Source organism: Sinohyriopsis cumingii, chromosome 19, assembly GCF_028554795.1.
Source record: "Sinohyriopsis cumingii isolate HCF-2022 chromosome 19, ASM2855479v2, whole genome shotgun sequence".
In the NCBI taxonomy this organism is placed as follows: domain Eukaryota; kingdom Metazoa; phylum Mollusca; class Bivalvia; order Unionida; family Unionidae; genus Sinohyriopsis; species Sinohyriopsis cumingii.
Window position 1 is genome coordinate 35,264,232 of NC_142979.1, and position 26,278 is coordinate 35,290,509.

Below are 26,278 nucleotides of genomic sequence, written 5' to 3' on the forward strand. Positions count from 1 at the left end.
AGCGTCATCCCATAATTCCCGTTGCCAGCGTCGCCATTACACAAAGCGAAGACACAAGAAGTGTTTGAAGATTAATGAGACAAAGAACAAAAGCTATACCAATATTGAGATGTAGAAATGTACTCTCAATGACAAAATAAGATATTAGGCTATTCATGATACAATAATAATTAAATTCAGCCACTGTTTACGAGTCATGAGTGCCAGCACGGGAAAGAAGAAAGGCGGGGGCTTTTTATCTCGTCAGGCAAAATCGAAAACTGTTACAGAGGAAGAACTTTTGAAGAAGGATATTATAACGCCCGACGATGTTCTTATGCTCAATAAAATTACTGAGAGTAAGTATAAATTCTGAAATATATTAAAATTGAAATATTACAATAAGTTTGGGCGAATGCGTGCTAGGCAGGTGACGACTGTTCACCTGTCACCAAATCTACCATTCAGTAATGTCATGCTCGAACAGGTTTTACTTTGTGAGACTTTTGAGGATAGTTTTGCAGATGATAGTTTTCTAAAGATAACCAAAGTTATACTGTTGTTTTTCTCTACCGTGCTAAAATGAGAATCCGAAATGGCGTGCTCTGTTATTTAGTTCTGTCACGTTAAACTTCACATACCAGGCTTTCAGTGTTTATTTCTTAATGCTTATACTTCCATTTCTATTTCAGGGGGAATGTGAAGTCTGATGTTTTGTCACCACTATTTTCTTTGTTTTGGAGTCCTGCTCATGGAAGTGCAAACAGACATTAATCATATATTTGACATAAAATAAGCATACACACTTTCAATTTTGTGAATGAATATCATCATCATAAAGCACTTTCACATTAAGTATAAAATAAAATCCAGATTGTATGCATTCTGACAGAGCTGTTCATTTTTTTTTAAATTGTCAGACCAGTCTTAACAGGGTTCATTCAGTTTTTGAAGGTCTTTGACAGTATTCAAGGACTTGAATGTTAGGGAAATCAAGCAGATTACCTTGAGGTCTTTAGAAGTCTTTGAAAATTGAAATATACTGAAACATTTCAGTTTCTTTCCATAATCACAAATAAAATTGTCCAAGGTTGTTAGACTTGAATGTAGACAAGTTTTCCTGGTTTCTTTCTTTTGATGACCCATTCAGTTTCATTTCATCATTAACATTAAACAGTATTGTAGTATTTTGCATTTGTTGTTTTCTCATATAACATGTATACAAAATGTTAGTGAAAATAGGTCTTGGAAACCTATGTTTGTGGTCTTTGAAAGTTTACTGAAAAGTCTTTGAATTTATCATTCAAAATTCTGTGTGAACCCTACTTAATGGCGAGTAATTAGTAATCTGATATTCTCCTTGTGACGGAACATTTACCCACATGGCCAGAAGAAAAATAACCATTTCATGGCTGTTATGTTTTGGTTAAAAAAAGTGTTGTTTGACTGTGCAAACAGCTCTCCACATCATCGTGATATATTTATACAGAAGCTTGCAGATTAAGCCTGCTAAAATGGCAGATGATTTTTGACAAGTAAGAAAGTTAAGTTTTATTTGTGATTGATACATCTCGGTTCAGATGGTTTTAAGTTGCATCAATATCACATCATGAACTCTGAAAATACATGGGCCTTTCCCACATCCCTTTATAGGATTACACCCCTAGTAAACAGTGAAAGTATATGTGAGGCGATCTTACATTTTGATACAGTTGTGTAGTATCCTATACAGCTGTCAATAGGATTTTTATGCTGGGAGTTCAAGACTCCCATGCTGCTGAAACAGGGGTTATAGCATAGAAAATGTGTGGTTTGAAACATTTACAAAATGTGAAAAAAATTAATTAAATTTAAGACAAGTTAAAATATTTGTCATGTATACTTTCAGCCATGTTTATGTGTGCTTGTGTGAGAGAGAGAGAGAATTGAGAAGTTTTCTATGTATATTTTTTAATGAGGCTCTAGTATGTGTGTGACAGAAGCATAGGAGTATAAATAGAGAATGACAAATTCAGTAATACATTTACTAATTTAATGTCTCTGCATCTCATTGTTGCAAAGTTGGTTTAATGCATTATCTATATAGGTTCTTTAATGTTTGCTGTTACTCTCAAATGTTGTAGCATTGGTACATGCTTATATGTAAGCAATACAATGTACATATACTCTCTCAAAGACTTAAATTCATTACTGAAAATTGAGTTTCCAGGACATTTTGCTCCCATGTTATTGTGAGCTCTGATTCTCGGTCATAGCTGTGTCTGTTACCAATACTTGAGAGCTCAAATTCTATGCTAATCCACTAATCCAAGAAACAATAACTTTGCAAATTTGCACCCAGATCACTACAACGCTAGCCCTCACAAATCAGTTGCAACTGTAAAAGGACTTGTCAGGTATTAGTTGGTACATGGATTTGTATTAGATATCTCTAATAAAGGAGGCAATGGCATGCCCATTCATGTCTAATTGATATTTATTTTATTAACTAAATACCTGCCAAGACTGTGCAGGTGGAAAAGGCCATGTGTTCTTCCAAGCATAAAGTAAATAAGGGTGCTGATTTTAAAAATAGGACAGATTAAACTAACCTTGTACACTGGATCACTGCACTAATTTCAATACTGGTGATATAAAATTATTTAGGTCATCCGGCTTGCATACTTAAAATTACAATTATTTTTTCACTGACCATCAGGACCAAGAATATAAATGTTTACCATCTTATCTACATTTGACTGATCTGCTTAAGAAAAAAAGGAACTTTTCAGTTTCTAATTAAACTTTTATTATTTATTAATCAGGTCAAGACAATAACAACTATATTTCACCAGGAAGTCTCACAAAAGATGTACCTTTTGTATATCACTGAATACTCAGTGCAGAAAGTGCACAACAACAAAGCCTTTTCTGGGTAATACATGACCAGTATGTGTTAATTTTTATAGCATTTTTTGGGGTGCAGCAGTCCATTCTCCTGATCATATTTGCAGTTGTCACTGTACAATGCATACAGTGTTTATCAAGAGTGATATAAATATTAAAACATTGTTTGGTATAATTTGGATTATTCATTCAGTCAGTAAATGTGACCATTTCTGATAGGTCATTAATAGTCTCAGTACATTTGTTATCATGTGTAATGAAGTCAGTGCTTTTGGGCAGTACACCAGACTAGTTCCACATGCTTGATGACTGTTTTGACAGTAAGGACACTAATTTACTTGAAGATTGATTTAACACCTGTCCATTTGTATCATGAACATTTATTGACCCCATGAAGTGAATGATGTTAGTCAGTACTCTATAGACTCAGTAATCAGATCAATTAACCATAATGGGAATTCAGATTTATGACTACTTCTTTAGTGTTATGTTAGTGACCAATGACAAGTTATACTGTTCCAGTGGACTAGTGGATGGCTGGGTTTACTGATCCTTCAACAAAATCACTGTAGGATAGTGGATTAGCATTAATTTTAAGCCCAGGATTAGTGCTAATGCATTGTTCCATTCAGAACAGTTTGTATTGATCACTTAGCAAATAAAACAAAATTATAAACAAAAACAGGTTTTATTTATCGTTGTTGATATCGAACACTGAATTGTAAGGTGACAAGTGGAAAGATTTAGAAGTCTTGCAAGGTGTACATCTGCCGTCAAAGCATCATAAATCAGATGATAGAAATGAACACTATTAATAAGTATAATATAAAGGAGAGGGAAAGTAGAAATCCTCAGAAAATGATGCTTAAAGTATGACCCAGGAAAAGATGTGATGTTGTGTACTTTCTCAGCTAAATACATATATTATGAGAAATACAAAAGTGAAATTTAGGCAGAATCATTGCAGATTTTGTTATGCTTATGTTATAAACTGTACAAAATCATGATTTCAAGTGCCCAGTATTTACTACACAGTGGTGTCAATTCTAAGTTTGTTTTCAAGGTGTAATATCCAGTTGATATTTCTTTTTCAAGGACTGTCTCATTTAATGCAGTAAATTACGTTTTCTCCACTAGGTGCCCCCCAAGTTTCAAATAAAACTCGTTTGAGTAAACCTAAATAATTTCAAAATTCAAGCATGATACCAGGTAAATAACCAATTCTAACACCTTAGTGAATGTTTTTTTTTAATGAATGTAATATATTTCGGATTGTTAAAAATTTGCAGTGTTAAATCCATGTTACACTATGAATTTCTTCTTGAAATATGTTACCTGGTCATAATAGCTTGGGACAAACACTACCTCTCAATTCCATTCTAAACTTTATAGTTGGATACATACATGTATGTTTTTTTGACCATAGTATAGTCATAGCATCCACTTTGTAGTTACTATAAGCGACTTGTGGTATGTGAATATTTTGATGCTGTCAGTCCAAGACTCAGTTTGCAATATTTACACATGTAAGTGACTTAGTTTACTGCCTGTAAATATTTGCAAAAGTGGTCACCTTGTAAACAAAGATATATATGACTTTTAGTGATGCAGGAACTACCCATTCCAATTAAATATTATGTTACCTTATCTCTGCTTAAAGAGATTTGTTTTGATGTGTGCAGTTAGTTAAGAGTAATCAGTAGAACAATCACTAAAGACCCTAATCTTCAGGTGAATTATGCTACAGTGGATTAGGATATATGTTTTTGTAAGCGAGTGTATATGGTACATTTTGAAATGGTGGCCCATGACCATCTCCACTTTATAAGAGGAATGTTGCTGTTAATGAAGGGCATTATAGCGAGGGAGTTGCTAGAGATTGCCATAGTTAAAGTGTATTTAGTATATTTTTTACAGAAATTTTGTGTGCTTCTGATGGTATGCTTATTAAGTAAAACATTTTTATTTTTTCACAGACTACTTGTGTCCAACTGAGGCCAATATTTATGGAATTGACTTTACAAGGTTTAAACTCAGAGACATAGATTCTGGAACAGTTTTGTTTGAGGTGGCAAAACCCCCTCCATCAGGTAACTGAATGTTTTGTTTTATTACATGCATGTTGACTTCATTAAAATCCTGACCCTGTGTATGGACTCAGATCCGCATGCAGTTAGATCAACATTTGGATGTTTTGGTTGTTTTATGCAGAAGATTCAGAGTAGACCCTCATCATCCAATACATGATACAGCATCAGATTTGGGTCTCTGCAATCTCTTAATGTTTTAGTTAAATCCTGGTTAGCCAGTAAACACATTATTTGGGTTAGATCAAGGTCTGTGTTGTTTGCACTTGGATACATGTTTTATTTAAGCCATACAGCAGATAATATTTTTTTTCTCCATTTTTGTCTCTCCTTTGAAGCATAGCCAAGATGTGGGGATGTATTTTTTAATGTTGTTATGGGCATCTATATTAAGTGTTTGCATTTCACTTAGTTGTTCATACAGTTGTGTATGTGTGTGATTTAGATTTTTAATGTAGCTTTAACAATTTTCCAGTCATATAGTGACAATGTCTGCAGTGTGGCAGTTTAAAGTGATGTCTAGCAGTAGGGTATCATGCTGCAGACACGCCGCATGATGTCCCACTCAGTCACATTATCCTGACACCAGGCTGACCATTCCTAACATTAACCTCTTGATGCTGAGCTTAGCAAGGCAGCTGTTAGTACCATTTTTATAAGTCTTTGGTATGCCTTGACTGGAGTTCAAACCCAAGACCTCCTGCATCTGGGAGTGGTCAAAATCTTGGATATAAACAGCAAACATTATTGGTGTTTATTAAACTTTAATGTTATATGGACACATTTTTATAAAAGTGAATTTGCCCAAGAATATGGTAATATAATATCGGAATGAAAATTTAAAAAATAACGTAAAATATGGGATATTTTATGAAATGTAAAAAAATTATTTTATAACTATCTGATTTGGTTTTCTTTTTGCCCTTTATCACACATTAAAAACAATTAAAGTTATGAAGGAATATATGTAAATTTGTGCAAAATATTCTGAATCATACTCTGACATGGAATATCCATGAATCTATGAAAGCTGGAAGTTTGTTGCTTGTTTCATAGCATCTTACAGTTTTTCTTTCAAAGACTCATTTGATTTGTTAGTAGAAATGGTGAAGTTTCCTTTTTTGCCTGGATATACTAGCAGACATTTCTTTGACTTTGTACCAAAACAACGAAAGTGTGATTTGGAAATGAGGTCATAGGATAATGTTTTTCAAATGTTATTTTATTCACATTAATGAAGTAATGTATGCTATTTAAACCAAGAAGTTTTCCTCTGCCATTTTTCTGACACTGCAGAAACCATTCAGCTACATGTAGTGATCAGACTGTCTGATATGAGAAATACAGGATTTTGTGAGGGTCATAGTTACTAAATTCAGTCTTATGGACCACTGTGTCTTGAGGACAAATCAAATCCCTTTTTAAAAATGCAATATTGATATCTGGTTAAACAGCAATACTCTAAGTTGAACACCTATCAATGTAGCAGCTGTTAAACATTTTATCTTTTCCATTTTTACAGCTGTAAATTGTTTCTCAATCATAGACATTGAGACAGTGGTACAATGTGATCCTGCTATAGTGCGCTCCATTGTAACAAAAATTTGGATATAACACGGTCGTGGTGTGGCTCCCAAAATTTCATATACTTATATTTTTCTTGTACACAAAAAAAGAAAAATTCTTAAAAGTATGTAAAATAACGTAAAATGTTTATTATCATTTTGGTGAAGAGATCGCATATGAATAATACATGATGATCTTTGCGTGGCTCCTGAAATTTTATATGTATTTTTCTCGTATATGAAAAAGTAGTTTTTTCTTCTAAAAAGTATGAAAAATAACCCTCAAAAAGTTTTTTTTGGGATCATGTAGATGTTTGTCAGTGTCGCAAAATATACCATGTTGCGATTTTTTTTATTGGCGAGGCGACATTGTTGGCTGTTTGAACTTTTATATTCAACGATTAGATTGGAGTGCAGAAATTCAGAGGCCTCATGAAAGGAAGCCGCAAACTGGATATAAAATGCACTGAAATTTATGTACTTTGACAAACAAATTCTTTGTCCATATTGACAAACCATCTAAATAGTGCATTGTTATATCATAATCCGCTTATCATTACGTATAGCATGAGTACTGTAGTTGTGAAATATCCACTTTTTTGTTGTTGATATTTTAGGTAATGGAGATCAACCGGACTGGGCATTATCTCATAATCTATCTTTCATCTGATTTTCGGCCACTAGCTAGTAATTAATATATTTGCAAATACTGACATTTATATGTGGATGGTAAGTAAAATTACTCTTTTTTTCAATTAAATCCTTCAGAACACTCACATTTTCTGTAATCAGACCAGAACACCTGCATCTCCATCGTCCGTTGACCCAATTTTAATTTTCAGACGCAGGCGTGGAAGGCAACATCATGCTGCTACCACAAATGTAAAAAAAAATAAAAACTACATCTTACTTGTTGGTTTATTCAGTAGACATGGAGGGACAATACCTCGAATAGTCCAAATGACGGCAAATTTATTTTTTATAATGTATCCAGATAAAATTGTTGCTGAAATTTCAAAGGAAACAGAATACCTTTGAAGCACCGTTTGTTATGAAAACATACTCAGCAACTGGAAAAAAATCAGTCTCAATCATACAATACAATTATTTGATGTTGCCGCCACAATAAGAAATAGGCATTTGTTTGGTTCTCCAAAGCTGTCCTTTAGTGGTGACTTCAATAATGCATGCACCCTTTATCAAAGAAAGCCAACTACAGTCTTTCAATAAAAACAAAAACTTTTCTTCAAAGGAAGTCAGTACCAAACTTAAATAAAAGTGATGTAATCTGATGCATTTTTGCATTTTCCAACGTGACTGGAACACATTAATTGTGCTGTAAAAGTTTCCTTTTTGTAGGAAAAAAGTTAATGCTTATGAATGCTACCAACAGCAGCTTAAAACACAAACCAACTTTTACCGACTTGGGACGTACTGAAAAGTAAATGTGCTTCATCATTCCTTATGTGATTGTGCTATTTTTCCATTGAATTCAGGCCAATATGACCTGTGACAAAATTATTGAATATTTTAAAGCTGTGTATGTGCATATTTTCTATGGAATCACTTGCATTGTGGATTTAATGTATATGATGAGGTTCGCGGGTGAGTACATGGTGTTGATACTCTATTCATGCTATACATTAGACATGTATATATAAACAGCGTTCACATATATGTACCAATTCATAGTTCTCTAAATAAAGTAAACTATTATATATGTCTTTGATTTCACTAAAGGTGTATTTCTCATTTAATATGCATCAATTTAAGATGGTAACTGTGCTGATGAAGCACATATTTTACCACCCGCATTTATTACTTACACACCCCATCACAATTTTTATTGGGTACATGCATCATTTTCTTCAGCTAACTGAATTGGTTGCTTATAACACAGTTCGGTCTATAACGTGATTGGGTTCTATGGCTCCCAACTACCGTGTTATGGCGGGGTCACACTATCTGGAAAAAACGTTACAAATATAACTGTGTGAATAAAGCTTCCGATTTTTTCAGTGAACTAAAACCATAGCCTGTTGAGAGTTTCTGAAAATGGATATACCATATTATTATCCATATTACTTACCAAATTCCATATTACCCATTAGTGAGGATATATGAAATGATCTGTCAGGGTGAACCACTCATTAGATTTATAGAATGAGTTAATAATGGGGATAAATTCAGTTTACATTTGAGTTATATGTCTGTTATGGCTACTTTCTCATAAATTTGGCAAGAATAACAAGTGACATCTGCTGTATTAACAGGATTTTCTATAGGGTTTTTAGTCCAGGAAAGTGAAGTATACCTCATTGATATGATCTATTATAGGGTTTGCAGTACAGGCAGAGTTTGTAATGTAAGCATGTAATTTCATGAAATTTGCATCGACCATCAGTTTACATGGTTCAGGTTTGTCATAGTGGTTGGTGTTGCTACTTGGATTTCTTTTTGTACTGGTGATTTTAGCTGCAGGATCAGTGTAGTATGACTTAAATTTTGAGATCTGGATCTGGTCCTGCATCTTTCAAATTGAGGTACAGGACCCTCTAAAAAAGCAAGCTAGGTTCCAGGAGTATTTTTATTCATGAAAGTCCCAGGATTCATTCTCAGCTGTTAAAAAAATATTATTTGCAGTCATTACAATAATTGAGAAATAATTACAGTATTCAGGCCATTTGCACAAAAACTGAAAGCTGGTATGATCAAACGTGCCCTAGTATGTATCAGATTTGAATTTCATACCTAAATATATCCATTTGGTAGAAATCTATTGTCACCACAAAGATCATATCTTCATTGAACTACTTTTGGCCTTAAAAAAATTTTGTTTTTCAGGCAATCTCAATGGACTATAAATAGCTGTCTTTGTTGATCATTGTTAACCATGATGGCCTTGTGTGTTATTTTTTAAAAGCAAGTAAAGTATTTCTTTGAATATGTTTAGTGTATATTTGTTCATCTTTTCATCCAAATAATACTATTTTCCTGAAGCGCCCCTTTTATCATTTGCTTCTGTAAGCAAGCACTAAATGATGCAAGAATGAATTTTCTTTTCCACATTTCAAAAGTGAAAAATATGTGAAACTGTTTAAATGAGCAAGAAGACCTGATGTGCACATCTGTTCTCCATGAGAAGCCATGGCAACATTGTAAGGACTCGTGGGGAGATGGTGGAGGTATTTTGTTTGTGTAATCTTCTTCATGCTCTCTCCACCCTGACTGCTACGAGAAACAAGAAAGCATTTTAGATGTACTATAAATAAAAATTATTTTATTTATATTTTATTTCAAGAGCATTTGGTAAATTTGTATGATTTGTGAAGAAGGCCAATCTTGGCAGGTTGTTTAAGGTATTTGTTTTATGAAACACATACTTTACTTGAACACATTTGTAAAAAATGAATTTTAACAGTGATTTAGTAAATGATCTGTGTAAAATAAACTAAAATAATTGTAATTATAAGAACTGATTATAAATTTCATTGTGTTTATCAGCGTATGAACCTGATGGTAGAGATAGATTTGTATTGTGTCATCAGGTCCATGCATTGAAAACAAAATTGACAAAGGTTGATATAAAAAAATTCAGGTTTATTTTAGGTGCTTTGAATTTAAGCAAATGTTTCACTCTCGGTGGTAAAAGTATTTGTTGTTGTTGTTGGGTTTAATGCCATTTTTTCAGCACATGGTAGGCTATACATGGCGGCCAGTATTAATGGTGGAGGAAGAACCAGAAAACCCCCCAGAAAGAACCTCCGACCCACGAGAAGAAAACCCCCAGAAAGAACCACCGACCCACTAAAAGCTACTGGCAAGCTTTCTCACATAACCACATTGGCTGAATCTGAGACTCGAACCAGTAAAAGTATTTGTAGACCATGTATTTTGTTTTCCCACTTAGGAGCTGAGAAATTCCTTCTTTTGGCTAATGTCTAAGATGTCTTGTCTTATAGCAGGTCTGATGCACATATTATTGCTCCAGACAGTTTAAACTATAATCTGTAATTCACAGTGTAATTTTTATATAACCAGTATTACAGTTTAATGAGGTTAATGCATTTCATCATTTCATTTCAGATAATGGTGACGATGACAACTATGATACAGAAGACCTGGATCCCAATGCTGGCAGATTTGTTCGTTATCAGTTTACACCACAGTTTTTGAAGCTAAAGACAGTTGGAGCAACGTATGTACTTTAAAATTGGTGCATAACATTTTTGTGGGCAGGACACTGTGCCTAATAACCAGTTTGTTTACAACTTTTCACTGACACTTTATTGGTTTCACTTGTCAGAGAAACCATTCTTGTCCCTTTAATCTTATAGGAAGGTTTTGGAGCAGTCATTGAAATGTCTTATCATCAATGTTTCATACAGCTGTATGTCACTTTATTAAGAATGATTAGTGAGTGTATGAATAGCTCAAATTGGGATCAGACATTTGGACAGTAATAAAGTTGTCTACAGCTTGTCAGTACATTGCAAATTTTGTTTAGTTAAGCACACTTTGGCAGGTGTTTGTTGAAATATCCATCCATTCCATTTTTGTATAGACACTTTGGCAGGTGTCTGTTGATATGTCCATCCATTCCATCAGTCAGTTCTTCTTGTAACTTATGATTTTACACTAATTAAGAGAGAGTAATCATATTAGGTATCATGTTTCACCAGGATAAGTAGATGACAACAAAGGTTCAAATTCTGGATGCAGCATCAAGAGGAGGAGGTGTCAAAGGTCAATTATTGATAGGTAATATATAGACTCTTCATTGTAACCTGAATTCCATCAACAGTAATTGAGGGAGGGCAGTCATATTTGCTGTGATGTTGCATGAGGTTGAATATTTGATAAAAAAGGGTTTCATTTATGAATACAGATCCGGGACTGGGTGAATTATGGTGGATGTAAGATAGAAAAATCAGTTATTTATATGTGACATTTCATTTTCTGTCTGTAGTTTACTTTGATTTTTGTGTGCCTTACCCTATCATGAATATAACTTTGTGAACATGGTGCACAACTGTTATTTCCATCTGTTCATCTCTCAATGTGTTGACATTCATTTTCGCAAAACGTGTGTGCAACTGTGTTTTCAGTTTTTGGTGAATATTTTGTTTCTTTTATAAGATGCTAGTTAAATAGTGTAGAGTTATTAATAGTATTTTTATTAAAATTTAAAGACAACTTTTGAGATTTCAAAATTTGTGGTAGCCTTCAATATAGAAAGGGTACTTGCTTGAAAAGAGTGAATAGCATATATATTTCATCAAGTGGATGAAAATATTCAAGCTTTTGAAACAGCAGATTTATTACTGTTTCCAGAAAGATAATAACAGCAGTTTACAATTTGTGTTTATATAATTCTCCTTCCCAATTCTAAGTAAAAATTCCCCTTCAGAGTAACACAGTACACAGGAAAACAAAATGAGGGAAGTAGAATATCTTTGTTGTATGCAAACGACCATATTTACAATTAGACTATGCAAGGATGTAAAATTAGCTCACATATCTTGAACGTTTTTGTTAAGCAATGTCTATTAAAAGGGAATTAAAAAAATATTTCTGGTATTCCACTCCAATGAATTTATAAAAATTAATTCTCTTGGAAAATCCAGTAATTAACAGTCTAGCATGAATAAGATTCAGTTACCTCCTTTTCAGAATGCTATGTAGACTATGTCTGCATGAAGAAATGGACTGGTCTCTTGTTCCTTCTCTTTTATTACCTACATAAGCTGCTGGAGAGGGATCCAGTCAAAGAGCAGATCTATGACATGTTTTGAAGACCAAAACTGAACTTTTTTAGTCCTAGCATCTTAGGACTGTCTTGGCTTTTGGTATAGACGTATTGCAAGTCCCAAACATTAAAACCAAATGCAATAAAGACAAAGAATCTGCACATCTTCCATAAAATATATGAGAACTAAGCCTCACTTTATGCATTTATTGTTTAAAGTTTTTGCTGAAGAATACTTTCAGACTCCATGTAATAAGGAGGAGCCATGCAATAAAAAGCCTGGGGATTTACTATGGCAAACAGTGGAAATAGCTCTAGTGATTAGTTGTATAATAATGGATTGATCTATTAATTGATAACTATTGTCACTGCCACTATTTTATTTATGGCAAGTTGTACTGTTGTATTTTGCCAATGATAGTACGCATCTTTCTCCATAATTCATGCACAACAGGGTCCAAAAACATAGGTCACTACATAAGTGAGGGTATGAATTATTGATGTTTGTTTGAAAAATTCAGAGACAGATGGACAGGGACAGTGTTTTTTTTTTTTTCAAATTGGTTGAATGCTCATTTAATAAATGTATTGGGGATAATTGTCAAGAAATAGCTTTTCCTGATGAAGTTCTTTACTTTTCTGTATAAACTGTCTTTATTTTCAATATATCTAATCTCTGAAAGGTCATTTAAAACATTACTCAATTGATTTCAACGCACTTACCACATGTATCAGCGAAAAATATTGTGTATTTCATCACTGCTTTTTTGTGTGTAAATGTGAATACATTCTAGTGTTACTGTGGTTCAGGATAAAACAAGATCCTTTGTTTAAAAAAAGAGTGACTTTTATTTACAGAAACAAAATTGTTGAAACTGGATTTTTAAAACTTGATATTCTAGTAAAATACTAATGCTGTTATTTCATTGCAAGTTATAGCAAATTTTCTGATAATCCTTGGGTAAACCTGTGAGTGCCAATTCAAGGCTTTTACATTCACTATAAACTTTGAAGCTCACTTCATAATAAACTCTATCTGTGAAACTAAACTTTTTATGCACATAGTATGCCATTTGCTTGATTCCTTTGTTACATTAACATTGGTCACATTTGCTAAGACGTATGATAAACCAGAAATTTAATGTAGATACTTTATTTGTTTCATGTGCTTAGTGTTCAAATCATCTCTTGAAATGAGCTTACTTAACACATGTCCATTATGACAAGTTGTTCTGACTGTTCAGATTACAGTTTTTAAATGTTGCCAAGAACTCTGTTAGGTGCTTTAATGTATACAAACTTAGATAAAAATGAAGCCAATGTGTCGTATGTTGCCATGATGCTGGAATTACCCAAGCTAAAAATATATTCTGCAAAAAGGATATCTAAATTCTTTATTTATTACAGGATAGGTTTTTACTGAAGTAGAGAAGTAAAAGTACTTGTCAGCTGAAAATGAATCAATTTGCACTTAGTGAAATTATTATAGTAACTATTGATATAGTTTTACAACTATTGCATTACTATCTTAGTCAGAATCCTTACAATAGTAACCTCTCCTGATATTTCTTGTATGTGATATTGTGACATCTGTCTCAATATTTTATGATTATCTTAACAAAACTCATGCCACTGGGTGTAAATTTACCAAACTTGATACCTTGATTGCCTATGAGCTGGTCCTTCCATTAGATTTATAGATTTAAGAGTGAGTTGCTAATGTAGGCAGAGGGTTTGAGGGACCTTTTCCAACTGGGCTATAGGTTTTTTCCATAAAAATAGCTAGGTGTTAAATAAAAGTATCCAGATAAATCCCCTGGTTCCTGGCTGAAAAGCCTTGATGTGGTGACCATATGTGAGAAATGATATAGCTTTTGGGGCAGTTGAGCTTATGGTATAGCTCTATCAACAGTTGAGTTGTAATTCCAGGGTCACATTGCTGAATGGTGGAGGCGAGGGAAATATATAATAATTTTTTTTTTGCATTTTCCATGTTATGTTATGGAATAGCTGTTTTTGATGCATTTACCAGCGTGTTTATTTTCTCAATAATTAATTAACATAAATTGTGTTTTATTTTAGAGTTGAATTTGTTGTGGGTGACAAGCCAATCAACAAGTTTAGAATGATTGAGAAGCACTATTTCCAAGAAAAGTTGTTGAAGAGCTTTGATTTTGAGTTTGGATTCTGTATACCCAACAGCAAGAATACAGTAGAGCATATCTACGAATTCCCAAATCTAACCCCAGCAGAAAGTAAGTATCAGTAATCCCTCACTAGTTTTATATCTTATTCATCCCTTATTGGTTTCTTGTCACAATTATGACTATTTAAGCTCTGTCAGTTTGCTAAGACCTAAGCATTTGATGTTTCTTTGCAAATTGTGACATCAGATCAGACTTAAAAATTACCATTTCTGTGTATAATTACAAGATGGCAGTATAGAACCCATGTCCACTTTTGTACTCAGAAAGTTTTTTAAGAACTTTGGAATGTGATATTTTGGTACAAGTGACAGTAAATCTTGTTCTATGCTGTTCACACTTCTGTGTGATATTCCTGGATTAGCAGCAGTAGAGGAAACCTTTTGGATTTTGTTGCCATCGGAATGCCTTCCTTCACCTTCAGTCACATCTACTGACAAGGTCTTTACAAAGGTCAAAGCCTTAATAGATGTAGATGATGATGATGACATCAGTTCATCATTGAGAATCTTGCAACAACTGTTTGAGATCATAAAAATTGAAGTGCATCTCTTGGAAATTCACGAACCTGGTAATGCAAGAGCTTGCATGCAGCTTTCTGACCACATTAATAAAAGCATGTGCAGAAATATTTTCTCTGCATATGCTTTGAAAGATCTTGATAAAGTACATAAGCAAGTCTTTAATGCCATGTCGTAGTTGGGAATGTTTTGTCGACTTGCTCCCTACTTGACTTTATGCATCTGATGATTTTTTCATTTAGTCAAAAGAGCAACTAATGATCATTGCTGTTTTCCATAATACATCCAGACCAATCAATTTTGCAAAATGTCAAGTGTTCCAAACCATGTAAGAGGGTCTCTGATTTTATCATCCAAACCTTCTCCACTTCTGTCACCCTCCCTTCATGAAGAAACTCCCATGTAGTCCCATGAAGGGGGATGATTTACACTAGAAAATGTAGCTGTTTTGCTTAGGGTTGTGTAGATAGTGCCAAAACTTCACAAACAGGGCTTCTACTCCAGAAAATTTCTGTTTACGTAGTCAGTGGCATTTGAGACTTGCAAATGATGTACAAGTATGTGATCAGTCTTGACATGTCTGACACATATTTCCACACCGATTCGTATAGCCCCATTATATGCCTATAGGCCTTTACTAAGAATTCATGATATCTTTAGCAGAGATGGTGATGTTCCTACATGACACATAGATAAAACATTCAGTAATTTTGGTTGACATGTACAGTCTTATTTTCCTCATTACCAGGGTATGTAGTGGATAATTAAGATAGAGAAGTTTGACCTTTTCCCTTCCCAACATTTTGGTGCATCGATGTATGGAACCTTTAACATATAATTATCAACTTTGCATCTTCCACCCAGATGCATAAAAAATCATTCATATATCAGAGAAGGCATTAGTCAAGACTTTGATGTTTTGACTTTTAATAAGATGTTGGACCAAAATTTATCCTAGTTCAGGATGCCCTGTGCTATGTATATTTTAATTTGTATTGTGTGCTTGACCTTTTTCAGTATTTGAGGGTAGATGTTCATTAAGCATACCTGACTGTTCGAGAAGTTGGACCTTTTCTCTTCTAAACATTTGCCCATTTAGATATGGAACTCTTAATACATATTAACTCAGCATCTTTCTCCCATTTGCATCAAAAGAATAGCTTATGCATTGGAGAAAGCATTAAAGAAGACATTGTTGAGGCGAGGAAGTTCCTTACAGCTCCTTTACCCACTCAGTTCATGGGTGGACCTGTTACAATGCCAGTTTACTTATTGTATTGGATGTGATGGCCAGTGGCATGTGGATTCTTCCAGAGAAGGCTTTTCATATCAGCCTCTTCAAAATGAAAGCCATTCTCAATGCTTTCCAGGCATAGGTGAAACATACATTATTGCCCTTTTTCAAATGATAAAATCTTACATGACCCAAAATTAAAAAAGTTAGAATGAACATTTCATTTTTATACTAACATTACATTATTATGTTCTAAAAGTGTCATTTACATTTCTTTGAAAACCAATTTTCCATTATGTAAAACTTGCTACTGCAGATTGTATTTATTTTGGCACTTTTTTTTTTCTTCTTCAGTCCAGGAAATGGTTGACAGTCCTTATGACACAAGGTCAGACAGTTTCTACTTTGTGGAAGACAAGCTCATCATGCATAACAAAGCTGACTATGCCTACAATGGAGGATGTTAAGCCGTCACAGTTTTACGTTCCACGGATCAACTTGTGTATTTTGGCATAAACTTGATTTACTCCTTTGATTAGTGTGAGCTTGTCCAAAATATTTTTTTCTTTCTCATGTAGATATGTTGAAAGGATCATCATACTTCATGCCTTGTTATAATGGTGCAAAATAACTGTTCTCTGAAAAAGAGAATACTCAGTGTGCCCCAGATGTTCTCCAATCTGTCTTTTGACACTATCCTATACCCATGGATGGCATTGTTTTAAAATTAAAAATATCTCTGAATGTTTTCAATCCACATAAATACATGCAATTCTTTATTTTCATTTCACTTGAGCATTTTTGGGGTGTGTCTTTGGAATGCAAAAAAGATTGGAAGTATTTTGTTCATGTCCAAATCAAAATCCCTCTTTGAGATAGAATATATTCCTACCGAGTAAAACATTCCATGCCCATCCCCGCTTTCATAAAAATTGTTCCAGTGGCATGCAGCTGTGATAGAAACATTACATAAACCATGACACATAGATCTTCTCGCATTATTTAAATGAAATTCTCGCTGTTTTTAGATGCAGCTTTTATCAAAAAATGCAAAATACACAGAAATCAATTCAGCCCTAGCATACAATAAAAAATTAGAGTATAATTTTGAAACAGCTAGGAACAATATATACATTTTCGAAGTAACTTTTTTAAGTTTCAGGTACCTCTAACTGTATTGTGACAACTGCATAGATGACTAAGCATGGAATTTCTTGGTACCTGAGTGCTTCTTGAATTCCAAAACATAAATATTGGTAATTTTTTTAATGTATTTCGAAAACTTTTATGCCCATACTAATCCTTGATGAGTATAGATTTAAGATATTGCCTTTTTTAATTAGCCAAAACTGCACTTTTTCATTCTATTGTCGCTTAGATATGTTTGCCGTAGTTGCACAAAATTGTTTTTAAAATGCACAAAACATGGGAAATGAGGTTTTATTAAAGTAGAAACTTTAACAGTAGGTCTTTTTAACAAGAAACTAAATTCTTTTGTATTTTCTTGCATAATTTTTTTTTATGATACTGAATTTCATTTGGTGTAGTCATGAGTTTTATGAAAGATGTTGATGTTGCCTTACATTAAGATTATTTTTGATGTGTGTATGTAAAGGTTGTCATTATGTATGTGGAAGGGTAACTTTAAACTTGATTTATTATACCATTTATTGTAGATTCATTTCCCCATGAAATGGACATTTGAGATCACACTATTCAGAAGTTAACTTTAGTCTTCATAGTGGCATATTTCCTCCATGATAGAAATCATGCAAATTGTTGAGAATGCTCGTTTGATCTAGATACGGCTTTCTTTAATTCAAATATTGCTTTTAGATTAAAAATATCGTTATGGTTTCATATACAGTCTCATTTAGAGTGCATTTGTGAAATTTGTTAATTTTTGATACAGAGAAATCAACTGAATGCATGTAAATTTCACTTAATTTCAAGCTTTACCTTAAATCTTTATAAAATCCCTTTCATATTCAGAAAAGTACTTCTTTTTTAAGTTTTTTTTGGGGGAAGGGGGCATTCCTGTCTAAATTTTACATTTTAGAATAAACTCAGTTTATCATCAGATAAATATGAAGTATTTTATTTGCAGGGAATAAAAATATAAATTTGAAAGAAATGCAGAAAAGAGAGATATCATTGTGACCTCGTGTCTTTTTTCTGAGTAATTGTTTGCTTTGTGCAATTTTGTTTAATGCGGTAACAGAGAATATGATATAGATGAAGTGTGTCTGGCAGAACAAAGGCATGTCTAATCCAAGCTGTGTGTGTGAAATGTAACAATTATATCCATCCATTGTCTATACTTTGATATTTATTTGATTGCCGTCCATCCTAACAGTTTCAGCATGGTCTTGATTCACAGTTTTATTGAGTTTTTTGAGTATTATTTTAAACATTTTTTTCCAAGAAGAAAATATATACATCTTTCAAATCAAAAGTTGGTAAACTTTCAGATATGTATTCCAGGAATGTGGCAGTGGTTTTTGTGAGCTTGGCAATTTTTGAGGATATGTACATTAAACATTGTTTGCTAATCATAATATTTGCATTTGTATTTTTCGATAATTTTTTCCCCCCTATATTTTAGTTGTCAAACTTGGGTTAGAATGTTTTATCACTATACTATTTTTTTTATGTTGGAACTCTTTAAAATTGGTTTTTGTGTCTATGGTGTAAATGTTTCTGATTTGACTTAGGCCCTGAATTAGGCTTTGGCAGCATAGTATAGTATTTTATCATCAGCTCATTTAATGAATAAATTACAAACTTACTTAATTAAAAACATTGTATGTAGACTTTTAGACATGATTGCATTTGGTGATTTTATTTACCACAGAGTAAGAGGAATAATGTTTATGGTGAGAGGACCTAGCCCTATGCTGCAGTAAGACCTAAGGTTCAAAAATACTTCTGTTCAAAGTATTGACATAGATTGTACTGTGAATCTATTTGAAATAAAATGAATCTTGATTATTTTCATGTGGTCTAGGATAGGGATGATCTCTCCAAGGTTATGACATGCTGTTCTATTTGGAAGTCAGTTCATACTGGACAAAAGTGTATTTCTTGTTCAGAGTACTAAAATAAAGGATATGAATATCAGATGATACATTTATTTCTTTATATACATAACACAGAAATTTGTAATGGAATTGAATCCAAAAAGCCTTCCATGAAAAGGTTAGTACAGTAAAACATTCAAATATGATAAGCCATTAAGAGACCTGGATTTCATCCTGACATTTTGTTGTCTTGATTTCATCCTGATAACTGGTTATCTGGATTTCATTCCAGGTAATTGGCTGTCCGGATTTCGTTATGGAGAATGGATTGTCTAGATTTTATAATGGATAATTGGTTTTCTGGATTTCATATTGATAATGGTTGTCTGGATTTCATCACAGAAAATTGGTAATCTGGATTTCATCATGGATAATTGGTTTTCTGGATTTCATCATGGATAATTGTTTGTGAGGGTTTTATGATAGATAATTGGGTGTCAGGAAAAATAAATAATATATTTGGAATAAATTGTTTATATATTTGGTGAACACTTATTGGTTCATACAATTAAAAAGAGAGGAGAAATGGCGTTCATATGAGTAATATTTTACTGTAATGATTCAGAGTACAGTGTTGTCTTACAGATATTTTTTCTAGCTAAGTAACCTTTTTTTAACTAACAAAACCCTCGATGAAAAGATTAGAAATGATTATAAGTAGAGAAATCTCTAATTAACTCTTCTTGCATATAATTTTTTTTCACCTTATGCTCTGATCCTTGTTAACTCATTTCTCCTTAGCAGAAAGAAAATCATTTTTTAAAAAGAAAACTCTGTGATTTCTGAGTTCACTATTTTAATTGTGATATCCATTGCTACATGTTTTATACTAGGTCATAATATTGAGGTAACTTTTATGTGGTGAAATAAGCTCCTTTATTTCTTAATAATATTAAAGAAAATGAACTTGACATCGATGGTCACAAACATTGACACTAAAATATAAAAGTGGGTCAATAGTTGATAGGTTTTACCCATTGCAGTTTTGGTAATGAATGGAAAGTAGGATTAATGTGTAGATGTTTAACTCCAGTAGTTGGTGCGTGTTTTGCATATAAACAACGTTGTTTTGTACATGTGTGATTTATTTTAGCTATTTATTTACTAATGTACTAGTTTTGTGTGCACTGGTATTAGTTTCCTTGGGTTTGCTGCAGCATCTTTTCCAGTATACAATCATATTCATGTTCTGTTCCATCCTTTGTGAAGGTCTGATCAAGACAAAGATGAAACAGGCTTATTTAACTCATTAAAATTTAAACTCTTTTCTTTTTGGGAGTGCAGTGTTTCAGTAACAGCCAACAGCTTATAACGACAATTTTCTTTAAGGTTAACATAGCTAGTAATTTCTCCAGCTTTTGCTGAAGTGTATCTCTTTCTGTCTCCTAGAATGTTGAATGGCAGAGCTCTCCGATGTTTTGAGTGTTGTTTTTCTTTTCAGTTTCTTGAGATGATAAATATGATTAAATGAGAAAGTTCTGGATATGATTTGATGCAGGAGAACATCATTATTTTGTCCTTAGCAGCTTGCTAATGTAGTTATGTTACACGGAAAGTGTTTCGACTCTGTTTAACTTTGAGCTTTTGGACCATGCTGTTGAGTGTAGTTCAGTGAATACTGCCTTTTCCATCTCTTATCTCTAGCTGTAATTCTCTTCCCTTTGCTTCAACTCCACTTCAGCAGTGTTTTCTTCATGTCCAGTTTGTGGATTACCTCTACAGCTTCAAAGGCCTTCATACAGGTGTTGACATCTTGGGACATGAATTGGTTAAGTCTATTAACCAACAGCACAGTGTTCTTCAGCCCACACCCAGCCTGTAAATCCTAGAGATTTCACTAATTATAGGAGGTGTACTTAAGTGGTTATTACACAGTTATGAATGGAAGATTGTCGATACACGTTTGTGTGTACTTCAAGATTAGTATGGGATGTGAGTGGCATCATTCACTTATTGTGCTGCATGTATCACTAACTTTTATTTTCTTCTAAGTTCTGTTGCAACAGTCCATCTTTGATGAACAGGATCTAAAATAATTAAGTGATTTCGTTCAAAACAAATAAGAGTTTAATACTTTAATAGGTTAGAACAATTGATTAATGATGCTAGAATGCATGCAAATGGTAGCTAAGCTTAATACAGTCTAATCTAAACATCAACTGTCAGTCAGTTATTGTTCAGGGATTCAGGTGGACCTTTCACTAATATTACAATTCATGTATGAACAAGTATGTAATCACTACTGAAATGATTGCTTGAGATTTGTGGGCTATAGGGATTTGGACACCATTTAGTTTTTTTTAAATTTGTAATAGATAGTCTCATTATTGTAACTTTGATTTTTGAACCAAATTTGGTGAAATTTTCATTTTATACTTAACTGAGTTTTAAAGACATGTTTTCCAAACCTTAAAATAAGATTTGTTAAATGTTGATATGATATTAGCAAAGAGGGGGATATGGATGATAGGTCGCTTAAGAAGAACACAATTTTGCATAGCATCCTGTAAAAGACCAGGTGTACGTGTCTGTTATGATAGTTATTACAGTGATCAACATATCATAGTGGATTCTCTGCCAGAAAGTCTGTGATTTTTTTACAAATTACAAATTTTGGTGGGCTGTAATTTTATACATTCCGCTAAATTAAATCTGATCTTATCGTATTTTCAGACTGTATATGATGTGTATATATCCAAATGGTGGAATTGGGTGTACATAATTTAAAATGAAAATAATTTCATTTGTAAAGGAGGGACTTTTGTTCTTCATTGGTGTTGAACTAGATTATATGCTTTAGTTTTATATTCCTGGAAATAAGAAAAGTTTATCAAATATTAACATCAGCTAAATCAATGCTTTTTTGTCCCAGGTGATGGTGTTGCCTTAGAGTTTTCTTCTCTTTAGGATTTTACTTTGTTACTGTTAGTTCAGGTATGTAAAATATGCTTACAAACTTTTAAATGCCTTCAATTTGATTTTATAAAGTGGAAGACAATCTTTTCCCCCAAGCTTTTCATTTTGTATATTGCCTAAAGCAGGAACCCTGAATGACATTGAGGCATTTTCTTTTGAAAACTTAGATTAATTTTCTTTTTATTCTTGCAACTTGTGTCTTAAAATACACCATAAGAAATAAGTTTGTTTTGTTAGGATTTGAACCCACATCCCTGGCTTCAGAGGTAGACAACTTGATTAAGGGCTGTCACACTCAATATCTTAATTATTTGGTTTTTTTTTTGTATGTGGCCACAGCTGATGTACAAAGTGTACCAATTGTCAATCCCGCCTTGGTGGAAGCTCAATATTGTGATTATGTTTGTGCCCTTGTACATATCCATATATCTGTCCACTTGTCCACACTTTGATTAAGGTCAGTGTTAAAAGGTTTTGCATCTGGTTTTTTTTAATATAAGGAGGGCCTGACAAAAAATGAGTCTTGTTTTATATGCATTTAATTAAATGTGATTTGATGGGGAAAAAATCTGTACTCAGTTAAGTGTGATTTGATGGACAGAGTCTGTTCTATGGGCTTTATATTAAATGTGATTTAACAGAAGGAGAGTCTATCCTATCCACATTAAAATAAATGTGATTTGATAGAAAGAGAGTCTATCCTAAATCAGATGTGATTCAGTTAGAATATAGTTTATCCTATATGCATTAAATTAAATGTGAGTCGATGGGAATAGTGTCTATTCTATATTGAATCTTATCTCAGTTTTAGGGAAATTAAAAAATGATGGAAACATATGTGAAGAAGGAAACAAAATAAACAGGTTTCATGCTTTTTATTAGAGTTTAGTGAATAAAAGGGGTACTTTCTTTTCAAAAAGGAGATTGTTCTGTAATACTATAAAGCTTATGTGCCTTTGATTACATGGGAAGGTTGAGTTTAGATTTTCCAAAGTTGTCTGGAGTGTTGTAGAAATAATTATTATGAAGTAACTATAATTATATTGTTGATTCAGGCTGAATTGCACATACAGAAAAAATTGTTACAATTCTTATTTTTAAAAGAAATTATATTTAATTGTAGAAATGTTATGTTTTATTGAAGTTTGGTGTAGACAGTACTACTCAGGAGCATAAAAGATAGTGGCAGGATGAATTGTACAGTTTTATCAAACATAGTTATACCTATGACAGGGACCCACCTTTTGTAATCTCTATAAGTTCTTCAGAAATGTAAAGTCTATTTGTAAAAAGGTTTTGGTGACAATCTGAATTAACTTCTGAATGGATTACTTCTATGTTTTTTTTCGGTGACTCTGTAAGTTTAGTCATAAAAGCTATATCAACCACCTGTTTAAAGGCTAGTTGTCACCTTATTCTCTATGTGGTTTTTATGTTTGTATTTGTTCATATTTGCCATGACCATCTAATGTATAATTATTTTCATATTTCAAACCATATTATAAAAAAATCATTATGCATATTTAGGAAAATCTTGTGGTAGGGAATTTTTAACTAAAATGACTTTTTAAAAATGCCAAGTTTAATGCCTTTAGGGGATTCGTTACTTGTCATAATGACATAAGTTTCGTCTGATACTAGTAACCTGTTAGCAGAACATTCAGGAATAAAGAGAAATAAAGAATTTAAATTAGCCCTTTCCTGGCATAATTTTCTGATGAAAACAATGTTTATTGTTTTTTTCGTCATGTCGGTACTCACAATAGTAGAAAAATCTCCAGAGAAATGATTATCACTATAAAAGTTAAATAAAATAGAAAGGCACCCCTCAAGCATAATTTAGTAGACAAAAGTTCTTTCATTAATAACAAAAATTTTAGTATTTAATAGTGATAACAATATTCAATTTTAAATTAAAATTTTTCAGCTGAAACCTTTCTTGCAGTGTGAGCAATAAAGTGTTATAAATTTAGTTTCTAGACAGTATTCCTAGTACTAGACTGGTTGAATTCAGTGGTTACCCCACACAGCTACCACATCATGCAGTTAGGCCCTGTATTTTATCTTCTATGTTGTGACCATTTCAGCTTTCATGTGCAAAGACTTGTGATATCAAGTTGTACTGAGCTGTGAAATGCTACATGGACTTAATGTATAGCAGTCAGCATGGTTGTGGATTGTGCTAAAACATACTTTGGGGTTGTTGTTGAACATCACACACTCTCAGTATTTAATATTCTGAATAATTTAGCTATCCCTACAAGCTTTCCTTGATACCTAGAATCGTTCTGTGTGGTTGAGCATTATTTTGCATTGCCTAATATTCATTTTGAAGCATTTACCTAATGCCAGAAAGGTGCAAATTTTCTATGACAGCTATCTCTCTTCATATATGATAGGCTAACAAAGCAGTTGATTTGGTCTTGGCAACTAGTAAGTAACTGTAATGCTTAAAGGTTTAAAAGCAATGAGTCATTTGTAGAAAATACAATTTCTTCACATTTCAAATTCATTAGACGATGTTTAACTTGGTTTTAGCAGCACTTTTAACACATTATTGACAATATCATGCTGAGGATATGGGAGCTAAGTGCCTTTCCCAAGGACACAGGAAAGCAGCCAACCTAAGCTGGCTTGGGCTGGTATCAAACTCAGAACTCATGGATTATGATGCTCTTTCTACCAGCTGAACTACCATGACTCCCACATGTCAGGTGAAGATAAAGACTTAAAATTACTTGCTTATTTTGATGACTCAGAGTGAAGTAGTGGATTTCAATTGCTGCAAGGGAAATGACTCTTAGACAGAGTTCATAAGGACTGTAACTCATGTAATTGGCAGTGTTATAGATTCTTTGAGATAATATCATGTAGAATAGAATATGGGGTACCATTAAGAAGTATCTTCTTTTTTCTCACAGGAATATTTTCATATATATTACATCTACAGGTTTAGTTCAAGTTAATGTAGAACACAATTCAACATCAGGTATGTTTTTTTCTGTTTTTATATCTCACACTGCTGCCACTAAGCACTAAAAAGAGATGTAGGGTTAGATAAAATGAATAAAAGGCCATTAATCATATGATAATATATTTTAATACATTTGCAAGAAATTTATGTGAAATGTAAGTATCAATTTTTCACATTTCTTTTAATCAAGCAGAATGTCTTTTTTGGGAAATATTGTGCATATATTTATGTTATGTATTTTAATTTGTCAAAATCTCATGTATTTTATAGTACTTATTTCATGTGTCTTTAAATAAAGTGAGGTATGAAACCCTAATGAGGTTCTTCTCCATTTCTAAATGAAATGAAATCTTAAAAGTACAAAACAAAATAATGTTTTCATTGACTTTATTATCACATCTCTCAGGACAGCAGCATTTAGGGTTTGTCTTTTATGATTAAAAGGTTTTATAATTAACATTTTGGTAACAAGAGGTGGCATATTGGTTTTCTTTTGTCCGTCAGTCCATCCACGTGTCTGTCTGTCTGGTAATATTTGCATTTGGATGGCCTATAACTTACCAGCCTTGGATAAATTTTGGTGAATGTATACCCATGTATTATCATGACTAGATTTTTTGCAGAGGATAAGCACGGCAAGGGATAATGTAATTTGATCTGTTTCTTTGTCTTGGCAGTAACTTTAAACCAGTAAAAATATTTCCATGATACTGCAGATATGTCATGCTTAGAAAGTACCGCAATCACCCACAGCCTAATTTTAGGTGTTATGGCCCAAGCAAGTGAATACGTAACACTGAAATATTTCTGTGTTACCTTATTTCTGTGACTGGCTAGTAACTTTGAAGTATTGCGGATATTATGATGTAACTTGACACATCCACATAAGCAAGTAATATATTTTTAACACTTTAATATTTTGTTTAAACAAAAGAAGAAAAAATTTCTTCTACAAAACAAAATATAACCCTGAAAGAATAAAATTAAGTGTTATTTCAATGAAATATTATTTTGATTAATCTGAAAATTTAAAATGACATAATTTTGTCCAAACAAAATGTAAATAATAATGAATTATTATTT

General features: G+C 32.9%; 1 protein-coding gene across 1 annotated transcript; it reads left to right on the forward strand.

The window, feature by feature from the left end:
* The first annotated feature begins 15 nt into the window (after positions 1 to 15).
* Positions 16 to 25,511, forward strand: LOC149775435 (protein unc-119 homolog B-like). Its single transcript, XM_089943959.1, has 5 exons — positions 16 to 338; positions 4,842 to 4,955; positions 10,604 to 10,715; positions 14,349 to 14,521; positions 16,580 to 25,511. The coding sequence occupies exons 1-5, from the start codon at positions 197 to 199 to the stop codon at positions 16,690 to 16,692; spliced, it is 654 nt and encodes a 217-aa protein (XP_089800085.1). The 5' UTR covers positions 16 to 196; the 3' UTR covers positions 16,693 to 25,511.
* The last annotated feature ends 767 nt before the right edge of the window (positions 25,512 to 26,278 follow it).

Excerpts from the sequence above, each read along its gene's own strand:
- LOC149775435 (XM_089943959.1), top strand. The coding sequence starts at position 197 with ATGAGTGCCAGCACGGGAAAGAAGAAAGGCGGGGGCTTTTTATCTCGT. Across the intron at positions 10,716-14,348 it reads CTAAAGACAGTTGGAGCAAC|AGTTGAATTTGTTGTGGGTG; the intron begins GTATGTACTTTA and ends GTTTTATTTTAG. Across the intron at positions 14,522-16,579 it reads AAATCTAACCCCAGCAGAAA|TCCAGGAAATGGTTGACAGT; the intron begins GTAAGTATCAGT and ends TTTCTTCTTCAG.